The following is a 16,603-nucleotide window of genomic DNA, read 5'->3' as shown; positions in this document are numbered from 1 at the left end:
CCGGTTGACCGGTCATTGTTTAACAACTCTCGCCAATTTTTTTAAATTAATGAATTATATTACTTAATATTAAGGGCAACATGGTGGTGAGATGTTTACTACCTTGCCTGGTATACAGGAGGTCGGGGGTTTGATTCCAACCTTGAAGCCTGTATATTTGGAGGGTGCATGTCCTTCCTGAGATTTGTCTCTGGGTCCTCCGGTTTTTCACTCCACATTTAGAAATGTGTGTTTAAATTATTTGGCTGCTGTAAATTTCCACATGATAAGCCACTTTGTTGAGCTATCATTTGTGGCCAGGTCGCTTCTAAAAAAATAGCTTTGTACCTCAGTGGGCCCTTACCTGGTAAAAAAATAAATAGATTAATAGATATGAGCAAGCAAGCCCAAAGCCTCTTTTTCAGGAGAGTCCTCCAATGGAGATGTTTGGCCAACACCAGTTACAATGCATGTTTTTGCTTTGTTTCTCAGCTTGTGGGAGGAAACCGGAGAACGTGGAGGAAACCCACACGTAAGAGTAGGGGGGTAGAGAGAAAACTACAAACTCCACGCGCCCGGGTCTGGAATCAAACCCGGGGCGGCAGGGGACTGCTCGCTGCGAGTATCCACACCACCACCACTGCCGCCGGTCTCCTGCACCGGGACCGACGAGCGCCCGGCCACAGGAGGCTTCTGCGTGGCGCCGCTGCTGCGCACGGCCGCACCTGTGGTGCTGCTGCTGCTGCTGCGCGAAGGCGGTGAGGCTGCTGAGGCTGCTGGCCACGCTGGGGTAGAACTGGGCGTAGCTGGGCCGCTGGTAGGGCACGCACGCACGCTTCTCGTCCTCGTAGCTCTTCTTGGCGAGGCGCTTCTCGGCCGGCGTGAGCCGGTACTCGGAGCGCTCCATCAGCAGAGACTCGTGCGTGAACGGCTCCTGCGGGGGTCAGGGGTCGTGATCCCCGTTGCGTTGACGCCGCACCGTAGGGCGGCGCCCATCACCGCTTGCTGCGTTGAGGTTCGCGATTTGAATCTGGCAGGCCTCCCTGGTTATCACTGCGGTTGTACCAACCACAAACTACGAGGCGTTGCCTGCTTCACTGTGGTGCGTGTTACACTGGTGAGTGGTCACTCTGGTGAGCGGTTGCCCTGGTAAGTGGTTACCCCGGTAAGTGGTTACCATGGTGAGCGGTTAGCCCTGGTAAGTGGTTACTCCGGTGAGTGGTTACCATGGTGAGCGGTTGCCCTGGTAAGTGGTTACTCCGGTGAGCAGTTACCATGGACGGGAACCCCGGTTAACGGTTGCCCCGGCAAGTGGTACCTTGGTGAGCAGGCGACTGTGCTGGAGGCAGGCGTTGCGGAGGAGCGGGTCGTGGTGGCGCTGCGCGATGGAGGGGAGGTCCACGGGGGCCGCATCCTCCTCCTCCACCAGGTGCAGCAGATTCTCAACCTCGTGGCGCGTGAAGTTCAACACAGGGTTCATGTCGTCCACCACGCGGTCTGCACACACGCACACACACGCACCGTACATACACACGCACCGCACACACACAGTACCGTACACGCGCCGTACACACACACGCACTGTACATACACACGCACCGCACACGTACCGTACACGCACCGTACACGCATCGTACACAAATGCACCGTACACGCATCGTACACAAATGCACCGTACACGCACCATACACACACACGCACCGTATACGCACGGTGGTTGAAACAATGGGCAAGTCTCGTCAATGCCTCCACCTCTGTTCACCACCAATGATCCATTGCCAAGGTCCACTGGGTGAAGACCTCGGGGCCAGCCCAGGACATGCTGGTGGGACTTTGTCGCTCGGCTGGCCTGGGAACGCCTGGGAATTCCCCAGGGATAGCAAGAGTACATCGCCAGAAAATGGGAGGTCAGGACCGCCCTACTCAATGCACTGCCGCCACGACCCTCGCCAGGACAAGCGCATTGAGAAACGAACGAACACCACTGATGGACAGGTTACGTGCGGTGGGGTAAAGTGTTGGTACTTCCACCTTTTTAACGACAGCACATGAGGGTCGAGGAGGTCTTATTGCACATTCCCTGCTTGGAGATCTGCCGGTCATAGCGGTCTGACTAGACGTGCCCTGCTTGGAGATCTGCCGGTCATAGCGGTCTGACTAGACGTGCCCTGCTTGGAGATCTGCCGGTCATAGCGGTCTGACTGGACATGCCCTGCTTGGAGATCTGCCTGCAGGGGCACAACGACCTATTTCAAAGCGGCTATGCAAGATGTGACTGTACCCCCCCCTATTTTCTCCCCGACTCCCTTTTACTAAAATAGCTACGGATGTTTTTAACCTGGATACAATATTCTGTAGGCTATAACTATAAATTATATTTTAGATCCTGCACCGTGTGTTGGGATTAGAGGAAGAGAGATTCACAGTGACGGTATTAATATTTGAATCAGTTTTCTTGACATTTTGTTACTTGTTTATCTGTGGATTCGGGGCCCCCTTGTGGCCGACTGGACCCCTAAACATTGCATGACGCTGCAACATAAAGGTGCGCCTGTCTGCCTGTTATGGATGTCTTACTGGACATGCCCTGCTTGGAGATCTGCCGGTCGTAGATCTTCTTCTCAAGCGTGAAGTCAGACACGAGGCGGTACACGAAGCACGGCTTGACTTGGCCGTAGCGGAAGACGCGGCACACAGCCTGCGCGTCGTGGCACGGGTTCCACGACGCGTCGAAGATCACCACGCGGTTCGCCCCAATCAGGTTGATGCCCAGGCACCCGGCCCTACATACACACACACACACAAAGATCCCCCGTGTAGCCTTCACAGAGTGTATTGCGCAAGTGCTGTTAAGCGAGCACACCAAGAAGGCCAGCACGGCGCACGAAGGGGTAGGTGGCCATAACTACACCCGGCCGTCTTAGTGGCGATGTTTACACACCGCACCAGGTACTCATTTGAGAGCGGAGTTGACCTAGGGGAGGCCCAGGACTGGTTCAAATAATCGTAGCCAGGTGTTGGCCGTGAGCGGGAAATGAACTTGGGTTGCCGGGTTCGCAGCCCAGCACGCTAACCGCTACACCACCGTTCGCCACATATAGACACATGCACAGCCACAAGCACCAAAACAGACACGGACGTGCGTGCACACACAGGCATACACACACAGGCACACACAGACTCCACATGTTTCTGCGCGTCTCGCCGTGGAGTGGCGCTCACCGGGTGGAAAGTAGGAAGAGCCACACGCTGCTGTTGAGGGGATTGTTGAACTGGTTGATGAGTTTTTCCCGCTCTGAAGTGGCTGTGCTGCCATCCAGCCCTGCAGAGAGCGAGAGACGCAATTCCGCTCACGCTGAACAGTCGTGGACCTCCGAGACTCACCTAATTCTCTCTACGGTTGGTCACGCGATAGTCCAGGGGTAAGCGTGTTTGCTGCAGATGTTCACGGTTGGGAACTTACTACTGCGGGTGTAAAATATCGTAATAGTGCTACGCACCGTCCGCTTTGCGGTGAACCTAACACATCCCCTGGCGTAATTCGCAAAGAGAAGGACATTGTGTGTGCTCGTGCAAATTGCTCAATTAGGATTGTACACGCAACAATCATCGCCCTCCGGTGGCAGACTGATGCCCTGGGTTCATCGCTTTTGCAAATGAGACTCATCCTGGTCTCTTGAGTTCCCACCACGTTAAACGAACTCAACAACTAAAACGATTCGTCAGCTGCTCGTCATTTTCATACTTTTTCTGTCTCGACTCCCAGCAAAGGCCAACACTCCAGACAGGGCCTCGAAACGTTCCACGCCATTGCATCTCGCCACGGCGACGAGATGTTAACCAACTCGCTGGTTTGCAAGAGGTCGTGAGTTCGAACCCGACACCGACGCCTGTTGTATATTTGGAGTTTGCATGTTCTCCCCGTGTTTGCATGGATCATTCTCCGGGTCCTTCGGTTTTCCCCTCCACATTTATAAACACGTGTTTATAATATTTGGCTGCTAGACAATTCCACGTGATGATGAGCCACTTCGTTGAGCTTTAATTTGTGGCCAGGTCGCTTCTGAAGAAGAGCTACATCGCTCAGTGTGCCTTACACGGTAATATAAAAAAAAATTAGTAAAGAAAGAGTTGCCCCCCACCACCCTCTGACATCAGCTGGTTCCGCCAAACCCAGAAGCGCGCACAAAGAACGCTTTGTGTGCGGCGCTCGTTCTCACGGTAGTAGTTGACGTTCTTGCTCCAGACGAGGCCGGTGGGCGAGGAAGCTGCTGGGGGCACCTGGGTCTCTGCGGGCGGCGCCGACGAGGCCGAGGGGTCCGAGGGGGCAGAGGGGGCTGAGGGGGAGGCCGAACCCGAGACGGTGGGGATCTTCCTCTGGCTCAGGAATGCCTCGATGATGTCCAGAGTGGACAGACTCTGGCTGCAGGACCAATAGAGCAGGGGCAAGGGGCACGTGAGAGATCACCACAGCCTCTACCAAGACTCTGCTCCTCCTCTTCCTCCTCACGACCACCACCATCACCACCCGTCATCGCCACACTCCTCACCACAGATAGGCAGACGCAGTGAACAGGCAGACGCAGTGAACAGGCAGACGCAGTGAACAGGCAGACGCAGTGAACAGGCAGACGCAGTGAACAGGCAGACGCAGTGAACATGCAGACGCAGGGACAGGCAGACACGGGGACAGATAGACGCGGGGACAGGCAGAGGCAGGGACAGGCCGCCGCACCTGAAGACAAGGATCTTGTCCCCTTGCCGCACGCTCTCCTCCACCAAGTGGAAGAGCAGAACCATCTTGGCCGAGTGCTCCAGCACACCGGTCTGGTAGCTGCCCATGAGGTCCTTGGCCTGATGCACGACATCACACAACATCGTCATCATCACATCACACATCACCATCAGGTCCTGAGAGCAGGTGGGGTGCCAGGCTGAGATGACCTCCCAAGCAAAAACTGCTGAGGGAATCAAGAGCCATTCCCCATTCACCTTGGGGTGTGACAAGGATGTCCTCTGCCGACACAATTTAACATTATCTTAGACCAATAGTTCGAGACGCTTTCTATTGATGTACCAGAGGAATTTCCATCTGGTACAGATAAAATTGGAGGCTGATCGATGGCTGAGGCTGATCGATGCAGTTGTGGAGAGAGTGGAGGAGTTCCCATACTTGGGCAACGTCCTTATGACCAGTTTCGGTTTATCTGCAGAGGTCTCACTCCGAATCAATTGAGCATCATTATCTCTTCATCAGCTGCATAATGCTATGAGGAAGCTGTCTGTACAGTTGCTCCACATGACGCTTCAGGTCTTCTTGGCCACAGTTATGCCCTCCCTTCTCTAGTTGAGCATCTGCGCTGGTTTGAAATTTTAAGGATGGCTTGTCAACAATCCACCCTGGTTTAACCAGGCTGAATTTTGTGAGAAGCTCACAGATAATTTGAAGATCTGGACACAGTCCCATCGGTGAGCTACTCCAGCAGGAAAGGCTCCATTAACTGGGTCATGAAGCCAGCATGCCCAGCCACCACATGTCCAAGCAGCTTGTTTGGCTGGAAAGAGGGGGCTAAATGGGCTCGGAATGGGCTAAAGAAGAGATGTACTGATGCGTTACAGAAGGATGTGGAGCTAAGTGGATTTTACGAACACTGGTACTAGCGGTGTCAAGATCGGCCTGTGTGGAGGATGCTCGTGAAGGATGCTACTGGACAGTGGCTAAAATGAACAGTAGGGGACACAGCTGATTCATCGGCCAGCCGTCTCAGTCAGTCAACCTATGGCACCTGGGGTTGTTTCATGACCTCGTGCCAGAGGGCCTTCGATATTTCACATGGCCTCAAAGTGCACCTGGCCTGGCACAAGTACCGTGGTGACGTCACCGTCACTTAGTGGCGAATGGCAATTATTGTTGTAGGTGGTAGTGGTAATGGTCATGGTAGTAGCGATGATCGTGGTGATGGTGGTGGTTGTGCTGGTGGTGATGGTGGACACGACAGTGGTGGCGATGGTCGAGGTGATGTCGGGAGGAGACTCACCCACTCGTAGGTCACCACTTGTCCACCGCGCTCCGGTCCGCTCTGCGTCGCCGCGCCGCACCGCCCGTTGGGCAGCTCCAGGTCTGCCACCTCCCTCTGGGTGAGTGAGGGGTGGCGAGGGACACTGCTCAGTGTGGTGGTGGTGGTGACGCTGCTCAGCGTGGTGGTGGTGGTAGTGACGCTGCTCAGTGTGGTGGTGGTGATGCTGCTCAGCGTGGTGGTGCTCAGTGTGGTGGTGAGCGACACTGCTCACCTTGGCCACCTTGCGCCTGCCCGAGGAGCTCCCGGTGGCGCCGCGCTCGCGCGTGAGGCCTGCGGGGAGGTCCGACACCTCGAGGTCCAGGTCGGGGTCCGCGGCGATGCTCTCCTTTTGCAGCGCGTCAAACAGGATGTCCGGGTGGTTCCAGATCTGGGGAACGACGGGGAACACAGGGGGAGGAGGGTGCGGCAGCGTTACCGGACACGCCCACCCGCGCCGAAGCGTGGCCAGGACCATCGTAAGGAAGTCACGGTGGCTGTGCATGCTGCGGCCCGTCCTCCAGCATCGTGCGGGAAGCGGGCGAGGGTTGTTTGTAAGAGGCAAATCTCTGCGACACTCCCCTGCCGTGGGCATCACGAGGTTCAACACCCTGTGCGGGACAGAGCGTTGCCCCCTCGCGCGCATGAGGTTTCTCCGGGTGCTACGGTTTCCTCACATTTTACAAACGCTCCCTAATTGGCTGAAAAAGTCTGAAAATGTGGAGAACTGCAGAGCAATTGCTGGCGCCGGCTCACCTCGTGGCAGCCGTCCAGGCTCATGTCTGTGGTTCCTGTATATATGTATATAAAAATCTATATATCATAATAAATAAATATTGAAACATTTCCATAGAATATTAAATAAACAATATAATGATGTAAAAGTGAATACGAAGCTGTTAAAGGGTTATAATTATGTATTTGGTAAATCTGGATGCGAATGGAACGTGCCAACGAACTAATTAGTGTATTCGTTATTTTAATAATTACCCAAGAGCCTTTTATTATTGCTTAATACATTTTATTGTCCGATCAATTTTAAATAGGTAATTACGTAAATTAATTCACTGAATTATGACACAATTATTGACGACTATTGACGAAAAATGTATTACGTATGTTACCAGGGACAATTATTATGCGCTTCTGCGGCCGTCTGCAACGCTCTTCTTTCTGATATTAGGAAGCCACTGGAGCTATGCACTTTTAAATCATCAACTAGATTGACAAACTAATTTCTTTAGAACTGCTTTTGTCTTTAGTTTGTTGTCCTTCCCCCCGCACCTCCGATTAGCACGGTTGGTTACGCACGGTGCGAAAGAAGTTCAACATATATACATAATGCACACGATAAAGAACATTTGTTGTTGCACGAGCTAGATAGCGGCCTGGTCAGCGAGCACCCACATTGTCCCTATGTTGAGCAAGTCCCTGATGTCAATTGAGCAATGTCACGTTGGCTGCACTTGCTCTGCTCGTCAGCAGGTAACAGACCTCCAGCCCACGAGAAGATACACAATATTAAAACTCAACTGAACTTTTTTTAGTTTAACACGTGGGCTTTCGCCACCAATATCATCCATAAGAGGTTTTTTTTGGGTTAGATTGCGTAAATATATAAATGTGTCGTTAAACCTGCCACCAGGCCCACGGAGCTGTTATGTCGCTCTTTTTCAAGAAGCAACCTGGCTCTCACAAATGATAGCTCAACGAAGTGGCCGATCAAAATCATCACGTGGAAATGTATAGCAGCCAAATACTCTCAATGCACGTTGATTCTAAGTGTGGAGGGAAAAACTACAAATACAGCAGGCATCAGGGATGGGATCAAACCCACGATCTCCTGCATACCAGGCAAGGTAGTGGTGTATAGTGCTATAAACAGTGTAGTGCATAGTGTAGTAATGTATAGTGTAGTGTATAGTGTAGTAATGTATAGTAGTGTATAATGTAATGTATAGGAGTATATAGTGTAGTAATGTATAGTAGTGTAAAGAAATATAGTGCTGCAGTCTGTTTCCAGGGAAAGGGAGGTCTGGACTGCCCTCCTCAACATGCTGCTGACGCGACCCTCACATTTCGAAATTAATTATTTGAAAAGGCAAGAATACAACAATCCACAGTGGATGTGATGCCGCCGTATAAAATAGATCACTATATATTTTTTTTAGCGTGCATGCTCGACGATTCATGGTACCTGTTGCGCGACATTGCAAACCCGGCACGGATGCTGCCCCCCAAGGAAGCACGTGTCAAGTCCCCGCCCACACATCATAATTACATGAATAATTGCGCTACGCTTTCTAGGTGGCCGGCCCAGAGATAGGGAAATTCGATTGCACCGGCGACCGCCACGTGAATAACCGTGGGTACTGTGTGTGCATGGCGTGTGCTGCAGCACAATAAAAACAAATACAAAGCTCACCCGTATAGACTTTTCACTCTGTTAGGGAAAATGTAGTTAGCGAGCACTTATGAAGGCCGGAATGGAACACGAGGGGGTGGGTGGCCAGCACCACGCCCGATGTTTTTACACACATCGCACCAGGTACTCAGTCCATCATCCCTCCTGGGACAATAAATTAAGTACCACTTTGGTTGTTGTATGGATAGACTTGGCCCTTGGAATTAGGAATTCCCACCACTGGCTCTGCGGAGCATCAATGCCTTAAAGTTAATTTGAGCAGCAGCAAATCGCCGCTTGTACCGCGTGCGAATTCGAGACGCCCCAAGAGTGAGGCGGCACACACGAACACATGCACACACGCACACATACACACGCACGCACACACGTACACACGCACACAAAAATGGACAAACGCACACACAAATGTACACACAAAGACAAAGATCCCCCATTTAGCCTTAACAGACTGTAGGGGAAAGTGCTGTTAGCGAGCACCTATGAAGGCCGGCACGGCATACGAGGGGGTGGGTGGCCAACACCACGCCCGGAAATGTACACACGCACAAAAGACAAAGATCTCCCGAAAAACCTTACCAGAATGTTGGGGAAAGTGCTGTAGCGAGTACCTATGAAAGCCGGAACGGTACTCAAGGGGGTGCGTGGCCAGCACCATGCCCGGCTGCCTTTGTCTCCCCAGTGGCAATGTTTACACACCATACCAGGTACTCATTTGAGGCCGAGTCGACCTAGAGGAGGCCCGAAACTGGTTCAGATATTCTTCACTGGTGTTGGCCATGATCGGGAATCAAACTCGGGCCGGTGGGTTCGAAGTGCAGCGCGCTAACCGCTACACTACCGCTCCCCACACACACGCGCACACGTGCAGGCAGCCAGCAGCAGCGGTGGTGGCGCGCACCTTGCAGCAGACGCAGTAGGCCTTGAGCGGGTTCGAGCCGAGCCAGCCGGAGGAGCCGGCCTCTTGGAAGCGCAACATGAAGTGGCGGTAGAGCGCGCGCTGGATGGGCGACAGCCGCACCAGCAGCACGTGCTCCTCCTTGGCAGGCAGCGTGGCCGTCAGTACGTTGTGGCCTCGCCTGCCGGCCAACCAAGAGTACGTTACACATGCACCACACCGCACGCTACAATCATACATCATTTGCTGTAATGGGTGATTGAGTGTACCGGTGTTTGCTGTAACGGGTGACTGAATGTGCAGGTGTGTGCAGGTTGCCACGGGCGCTTGCCTCTGCACGAAGCCCTCGAGCAGGCTGTGCAGCACGTGGCTGCGGTAGCGCATGAGCCGCATGTCCTGCGGCGTGCTGTCCACGCACTGCCCGTTGAGGATGGGCCGCTCGAACAGGTTGCTGAACTCCTGTCGCGTGCCCAGGAAGTTCGGTCGCACGAAGTCCACCATGCACCAGTACTCGATGAGGTTGTTCTGCAGCGGGTAACCCGTGAGCACCACGCGGCGCCGCGTGCGCACCGCCTTGAGCGCCTGTGCCGTGCTCGCGTGGCAGTTCTTGATGCGGTGGCCCTCGTCGCAGATGACCACGTCGGCGCCCGGCCGCGTCAGGGCCTTCTCAACGTCTGCGCGACAAGACAGGGAGGAGCGTCGCGTCTTCTCGCCAACGTGGAGCATGGTGAAAGGGGGAGGGGGGTGCAATCCCCGCGGGGTACACAGCACGTCGTCCTCTGTCCTTGCTATGTCTGTCTGCGGGAAATCATTCTTCAACTCACCGGTGAGTCGGGCTGGAACCACAAAGAATTGCCACTTTGCTGAACGCTCGTACGCCAAGTGGTGTTTAATCTGTTTGGCTGTGTCGGGCGCTGGGGGCTTTAAGGATGCAGATTTGGTCAGATTGCTAGGTAGGTGGCCAAACCCGAATGGCTGCGAAAACCTACGAGCTGAATGTCATCGTAGTTCATTCGCTGTCACATCGTAGACCCCGATTTGCAGTGATCGGCCATCAGGGAGAGCGTGCGCATTGAAGGTCACGTTTGGAGGGAGGGAGGAAGGGAAGGGGAGGGGAGGGAGGGAGGCGTACCTAGGAGCAGCTCTTGCTGCCGGTCCTCCTCATCCAGGTCGATGATAACGGGCCCCACCTCCTTCTTGGGCTTCTTCTTGCGCCCGGAGCCAAGCGACGCCTTCTTGAGCGACAGGAGGCGGAACATCTCATAGCCCATGAGCAGAACGCCGCCCCCGGCACTCCACTCGGCGATCACCCGCGCCCGGGCCACCGTCGTCCTGTACGCGCGCGCGCACACACAAAGACAAGGATCCTCTGTATTGCTTTTAACAGACTAAGGGGCAAAGTGCTGTTAGCGAGGAGCACCTGTGAAGGCTGGCACGGCACACGAGGGGTTGGGTGGCCAGCAACACTTCCGGCAGTCTTTGTCTTCCGAGTGGCGAATATTTAAACACCGCACTAGGTACTCATTTGAGGCTGAGTCGACCTAGGGGAGCCCCAGAACCGGTTCAGATAATCGTCACTCGTTTCGGGTCGCTGGGTTTGTAGTGCAGTGCGCTAACCGCTACACTAAAAAACACAACAACAAAAACATATACAGACACACCCACACATCTATTATTCCATGAAGATTCCACTGGTTCAGCTATGAATGCCTCCCTTCGTCCCAAGACTCTTTCCCGAAAAAGTCCGTAATCCCAATCGAGCAATTTGGAGGTAATTTTTCAGCACTGTGATGTTTTGACTGAAACTGTATAATCTTATTTTAGCCATGGGAGTAGGAAAACAGAGAACCCAGAGGAAACCCATGGAGGACAGGTGGAAAACATACAAACTCAACGCAGAAAGGCACCCGAATCTGGAATTGAACCTGGATCCTTCTTGCTGTGATGCACAAATTATACCACTGCGCTGCCACCCTAAACACGATGTGAAGCTAACACAGGCATGTGCAAATATACATACACACATGCATACACACACACACACGCATAAGAGATAAACACATGAGCACATAGGAAAACTAACACATGTGGCACACGCATTGCACAGACACACACACCCACATTCCACTCTGAAAATAATTATTTTGTAACAAACTTGACGGCGATGTTGATACCTCATCATGCTGAAGATGGTGATGCCAGTGATAAAATGTATTGCAATGAAGAGGTGGGTGATGATGATTATGACAAGGTGTACATGATGGTGTATATGACAGTGATGATAATGATATTGTTGTACATGATGGTGTATATGATAATGATGATGGCATGGTGTACATGATAGTGATGAAGACGACATTCTGTACATAATGGTAGTGATGATGCTGATATGTCTTATTAGTTCTTTCGGTAAAGTCATGTAGAAGGGAAATAATAAAATAATAAAAATAAAACATTATAAAATACAATTGTCACGACGTTTCGGCCACAACGCAAGCAGCCGTCCTCAGGTGAAGAACAGGTCTGTCGGAAAGACAGCGTCTGAATGAACACCACCAAGCTTGGCAGCGTATATTTAAGCTGGGTTAGAGGAGGAAGGGCGCCTTGACAAAGGAATTTGCATATCAACAGAGGAATTTAGCATATTTATGGCAATGCAGATATGGGATTAATCACTACTTGTGGAATGCGTAGGTGGGGGGGGTCTCAAAGTCATATTATGCCCGTGCATTATGTAGGATTAGCAGCAACAAAGGGAGGAAGTAGAATTAGCAGAAATAAAGGGAAGGAATTTTAATAGTAAGGAGCTGCAGCAGCCAAACCACCACGTAAAAAACTAAAATATAAACTACATCAATATCACCATTGGAACCTCATTTGCCAGTAGCAAAATATGATAATTGTTTTTTTTGTGGTCAATGCAAACATGACTCCTTGTAAAAAAGGTGTCAGTTTTGTTTCCAGATAAGAGGGTAAAAAAACAATAATCAATACATCAATATCATCAATGTACTAAATATACTCTCCAATAAGCTGAGCTACTAACAGTAAGTCATACATTACAATTCTATGTCGCAAAAAATATTATATGCCTCCAGCTAAACTTTTTCCTTACATCACATGGATCTACCCCGTACTATATACTGCCATAGACAAACCCAAAATTAAATTATATACTACAATACTATACACCTTAGACCAGGGGTCCTCAAACTACGGCCCGCGGGCCACATGCGGCCCGCCGAGGACATTTATCCGGCCTGCCGGGTGTTTTTGCCGCCGCTGCCTGTCACTTATTTTCTACATGAGAAGGACGGTCATTGGTGGAAGAGGGAGAGGGGGTGGCCGCCGCCGATTAGCTGGCCGGCTGAAGCGCTGGATCATGGGAATTGTAGTCCGGCCGCAATCAAGCTTCAGGCGGTGGGAGGAACCGAACAGCGCAGCCGGACTACTACTCCCACCTCCCAGGACTCAGAGGAAGCCAGGGCATGTGGGAGGGGCCGGCTGCGCTGTGAACAAAACTGCAGGTGTAATTAACTTCTTAATGGCACCCGCACCAGTGTAAGCCTGGGGTAAAAGCGGAGTTCCCCCAATCAGACTGCATTGATGGGCAGTGTAGTCTGTATGTCTCTGTGGGCAAAGTTATTGCTGGTATATTGTTTTTGTAGCGCTGTATATATATTGGTATTTTACTAATAGCAATTTTGACTCCCTAGGAAACAATGATGTCAAGAAAAAGAAAAATTGACTCGGAGTGTAGGATATTCAAAGAACAGTGGACTTATGATTACTTTTTCATGCAGTACAAGGAAAGAGCTGCGTGTCTGATATGCCAGAATATAGTGTCTGTGTTCAAAGAATACAATTTACGTCGACACTATGAAACTCTACATAAAGATAAATATGATTGTTTGGTCGGAGAAGTGAGAAAAGATAAAATATTAAAACTGAAAAATACATTAACAACTCAGCAAAATACTTTTGTGAAGCAGAAGCAGCTAAATATTTCATCACTGCGAGCAAGTTTTCAAGTTGCCAAGCTAATAGGGTGCACTGGCAGACCATTCGTGGAGGGAGAATTTGTTAAAGAATGCCTTCTTTCTGTTGCCAAAGAGATGTGTCCAGAGAAGGCCGATTTATTTAGTACAGTGAGTCTTTCAGGACCTACAATTACACGGAGAATTGAAGAAATGGGAGACAATTTGCATCAGTATTTGAAAAACTCCACAAAAAACTTTTCTATTTTTCCTTGGCACTCGACGAAAGCAATGATGTTCGTGATTCTGCACAACTTCTAATTTTTATTCGTGGGACGAATGACTATTTCGAAGTCACAGAAGAGCTTGCTGCATATTTATGGGAAATGCAGGAATGTGATTAGTACTACATATAGGCCGTGCATTATGCAGGATTAGCAGCATCACAGGGAGGGGGATAGGGGTAGCATTAATACTCCTTCCCTTTATTAATGCTACCCCTCCCTGTGATGCTGCTAATCCTGCATATTGCACGGGCATATGTAGTACTATTCACATACCTTCATTTCCCATATCCCCTCTCATTATCACAATTACCTTTATTTTTCAAATGACAATGTAACCATATATAAGTCACTCAGGCAGACGTGAACAACTCTAAAAATACAATTCTGCCTTTCATTCAGTCAGATAACATCGAACAAACTGTATAGAATACCTTAAATTTCCATGAGTTAAATATCTTTACCTCATGAACATTTTAAACAGGAGTTATTAGTAATGCTAAGTGGTATGTTATCATTAAACTTTTAAATGAGTGAATTTTGCCCTTGCCTTTTACAAGATCTTTCAAAAAGCAATAGTTTGTGTCACATCTACAGGTACATAACATCAACAGTTATAACCAAATCTTATTCAAGAGTTTAATAAAACAAGTGCCATAAGTCCAAGTGCATTAGTGTGCTTTAGACTTTTAACTGTTAATAGTGACAGATGTTACCGTTCAAAACACTCAATTTCAGATTGATCAAGGAACAGATAACTTGCTGATACTAATGAGAAGGGTGATACTGAGATATAGATTTCAGTAAAGAGACCAGGTCTGGCTTGAGGACAGTGGTTGAGATGCGTAAAATGCCACGCAAGTGGGAGTCACTCATCCTTGACCTCAATCGGTTCTTATTTAAGTTCATGACTGAGAATGTTTGCTCACACAAATATGTGGAGCCGAATAAGCTCAGCATTTTCTTAGCGAATGACCGCATTTCTGGAAACCTGCTTTTGTCCAACTGCCGGTAAAAGTCAACAAGATAGCACTGCTGGTGTTTTCCGCGGCAGACATCGTCACACTGCAGCTCAATGAGCTCCAGCTGCAGCTGTGGAGGAGGATCATCAGGGTCCACGGAGAAGGGAGAAGAGAGAAGCAACATGTCCTTTTCAATAACTGCAAAGTCCCGAAAGCGTTTGCTAAATTCCACAGAAAGAGATGAGATAGTTGTTGCATAACTCTTCATTTGCGCACCGATGTTGTCCTGTGGGAAACTGTCAATGACCTCCTTCAAAGCTGGGGAAGTGCACGGTGCAGGGCTCTGTTTGGGACAAGTGTCTTTGTAAAAGTTGCAGTTTGGTTCCAAAGGCCTTGATGTGAGCATATAGCTGGCTCACCACTGCATCTTTTCCTTGAAGATTAACATTCAGCGCATTCAGATGCCAAAAAAATCAACCAAAAAAGCCAGATTTGCCAACAATACAGGATCGGACAGTTCTTCCATTGGTTGTTCCTTCTCACCCAAAAAATATCCAATTTCCTCTTTGAGAGAAAAATTGCTGCAGTGCGGACCCCCGACTTAGCCACCTTACATCGTTGTGATATATTACTGCTGAAACTGTCAGTGGTATAGAGCTTTAGAGAGAATATACAGTGATACCTCGGTTCACGAACTTAATTCGTGAACTGACTCTGGTCGCGAACCGAATTGGTCGTGAACCAAGGCACATTTTCCCATAGGGTTCAATGTAAATCCGGTTAATCCGTTCTGACCTTTTTTTTTGGTTTTTGAAGCACAAAAATATGAAACAAATTACAATACACATTAGTACTGTACAGTATAGTAATGTATAAAGAGAGAACACTAACCTTGCTTGAGATGACTTCAGTAAGCACTCAAACGGGTGAACTGTACAATACAGTAAGTACAGTATTGTACAGTACAATACAGTAGTACAGTACAGTACTGTATGTGCTAAAAACACACCAAAAAGCAAAAAGTCACTTAAAGTGTCTTCACAGTACTCACAATACTTCTTTCTGTGTCTCTTCTTCTCTCCACGATCTTCCTACAGGAAGTCACGACCATGTGACAGCCTGGAAATAGCATTAAAATGGCCGCGGCTCCTGTTCGTGAACCGAAGCGGAGTTCGTGAACCGGAGCATATTTTTATGAACTTTTCTGTTCGTGAACCGAGTTGTTCGTGAACAGAAGCGTTTGTGAACCGAAGTATCACTGTACTTGATTGCCTTTGCCACTGGTTTCATAACATCGTCAAATTTGAGATGTTTGGCGCAGAGAGCCTCCTGGTGAACGATACAGTGAAGTTTAAAAGCGTTGCCTGCTTCTTCGCTGACTTTATTGCAGATCAGTGTGGACAATCCACTTCGCTCACCAGCCATGGCAGGTGCACCATCGGTAATGATCCCAGAAACTTTACTCCATGGTAGTTTCATATCATCAACAGCTTCACAAACAGAAACGAAAAAATCTGTTCCTCTGGTTTGCCCATTAAGGCTTTTGAGGTCAAGCAGCTCCTCTGTCACGTTCATGTTGTCATCAACTCCTCTTAAAAAAACAAGTAGTTGTGCAGTGTCAGATGCATCGGTGCTTTCATCGCAGGCTGATGAGAAATAATCAAAAGCCACTCCCCTGTCCCCCAGTTGTCTCTGAATATCTGACGATATGTCCTCAACTCTCCGTGCCACAGTGTTGCGTGCCAGGCAAACATTCATAAATTCTTGCTTCTTCTCGGGGCAAATGTTCTCCACCATTTTCATGACACAGTCTTTGATAAATGCACCTTCAGTAAAAGGTTTGCCATGTTTAGCTATTAACATGGCCACTTCGTAGCTGGCTTTGGTGATGTTTTCCTTTGATCTCACAGGCCCGCGTGAAGAATCGCTGTTGCGATGCCAGAGCAGCACGGAGTTGCTTCACTTTTTCAGTGCGGTCACTCCCTGTTAGCTTGTCGTATGTTGTAGCATGTTTAGTTTTGTAGT

The 16,603-nt window shown here is 49.7% G+C and overlaps 1 protein-coding gene across 3 annotated transcripts in view; it reads right to left on the bottom strand.

Annotated features, from left to right (window-relative positions):
• LOC133356436 (helicase ARIP4-like) overlaps positions 1-16,603 on the bottom strand; it is a 92,171-nt gene that overhangs the window by 19,153 nt on the left and 56,415 nt on the right. For all 3 annotated transcript variants that reach the window (XM_061573965.1, XM_061573967.1, XM_061573966.1), the window contains exons 9-19: positions 10,488-10,687; positions 9,687-10,029; positions 9,359-9,536; positions 6,271-6,426; positions 6,018-6,113; positions 4,715-4,833; positions 4,200-4,402; positions 3,202-3,301; positions 2,557-2,762; positions 1,298-1,476; positions 705-913 (exon numbers count right to left, since the gene is read on the bottom strand). In XM_061573965.1, the coding sequence (XP_061429949.1) occupies positions 705-913; positions 1,298-1,476; positions 2,557-2,762; positions 3,202-3,301; positions 4,200-4,402; positions 4,715-4,833; positions 6,018-6,113; positions 6,271-6,426; positions 9,359-9,536; positions 9,687-10,029; positions 10,488-10,687 (1,989 nt within the window). The remainder of the gene's footprint in view (positions 1-704; positions 914-1,297; positions 1,477-2,556; positions 2,763-3,201; positions 3,302-4,199; positions 4,403-4,714; positions 4,834-6,017; positions 6,114-6,270; positions 6,427-9,358; positions 9,537-9,686; positions 10,030-10,487; positions 10,688-16,603) is intronic.

The sequence above is a fragment of the Lethenteron reissneri genome, chromosome 54 (assembly GCF_015708825.2).
Source record: "Lethenteron reissneri isolate LAM-NWPU_2019-01 chromosome 54, ASM1570882v1, whole genome shotgun sequence".
Lineage (NCBI taxonomy): Eukaryota > Metazoa > Chordata > Hyperoartia > Petromyzontiformes > Petromyzontidae > Lethenteron > Lethenteron reissneri.
This window is presented reverse-complemented; position numbering and strand designations above follow the sequence as displayed.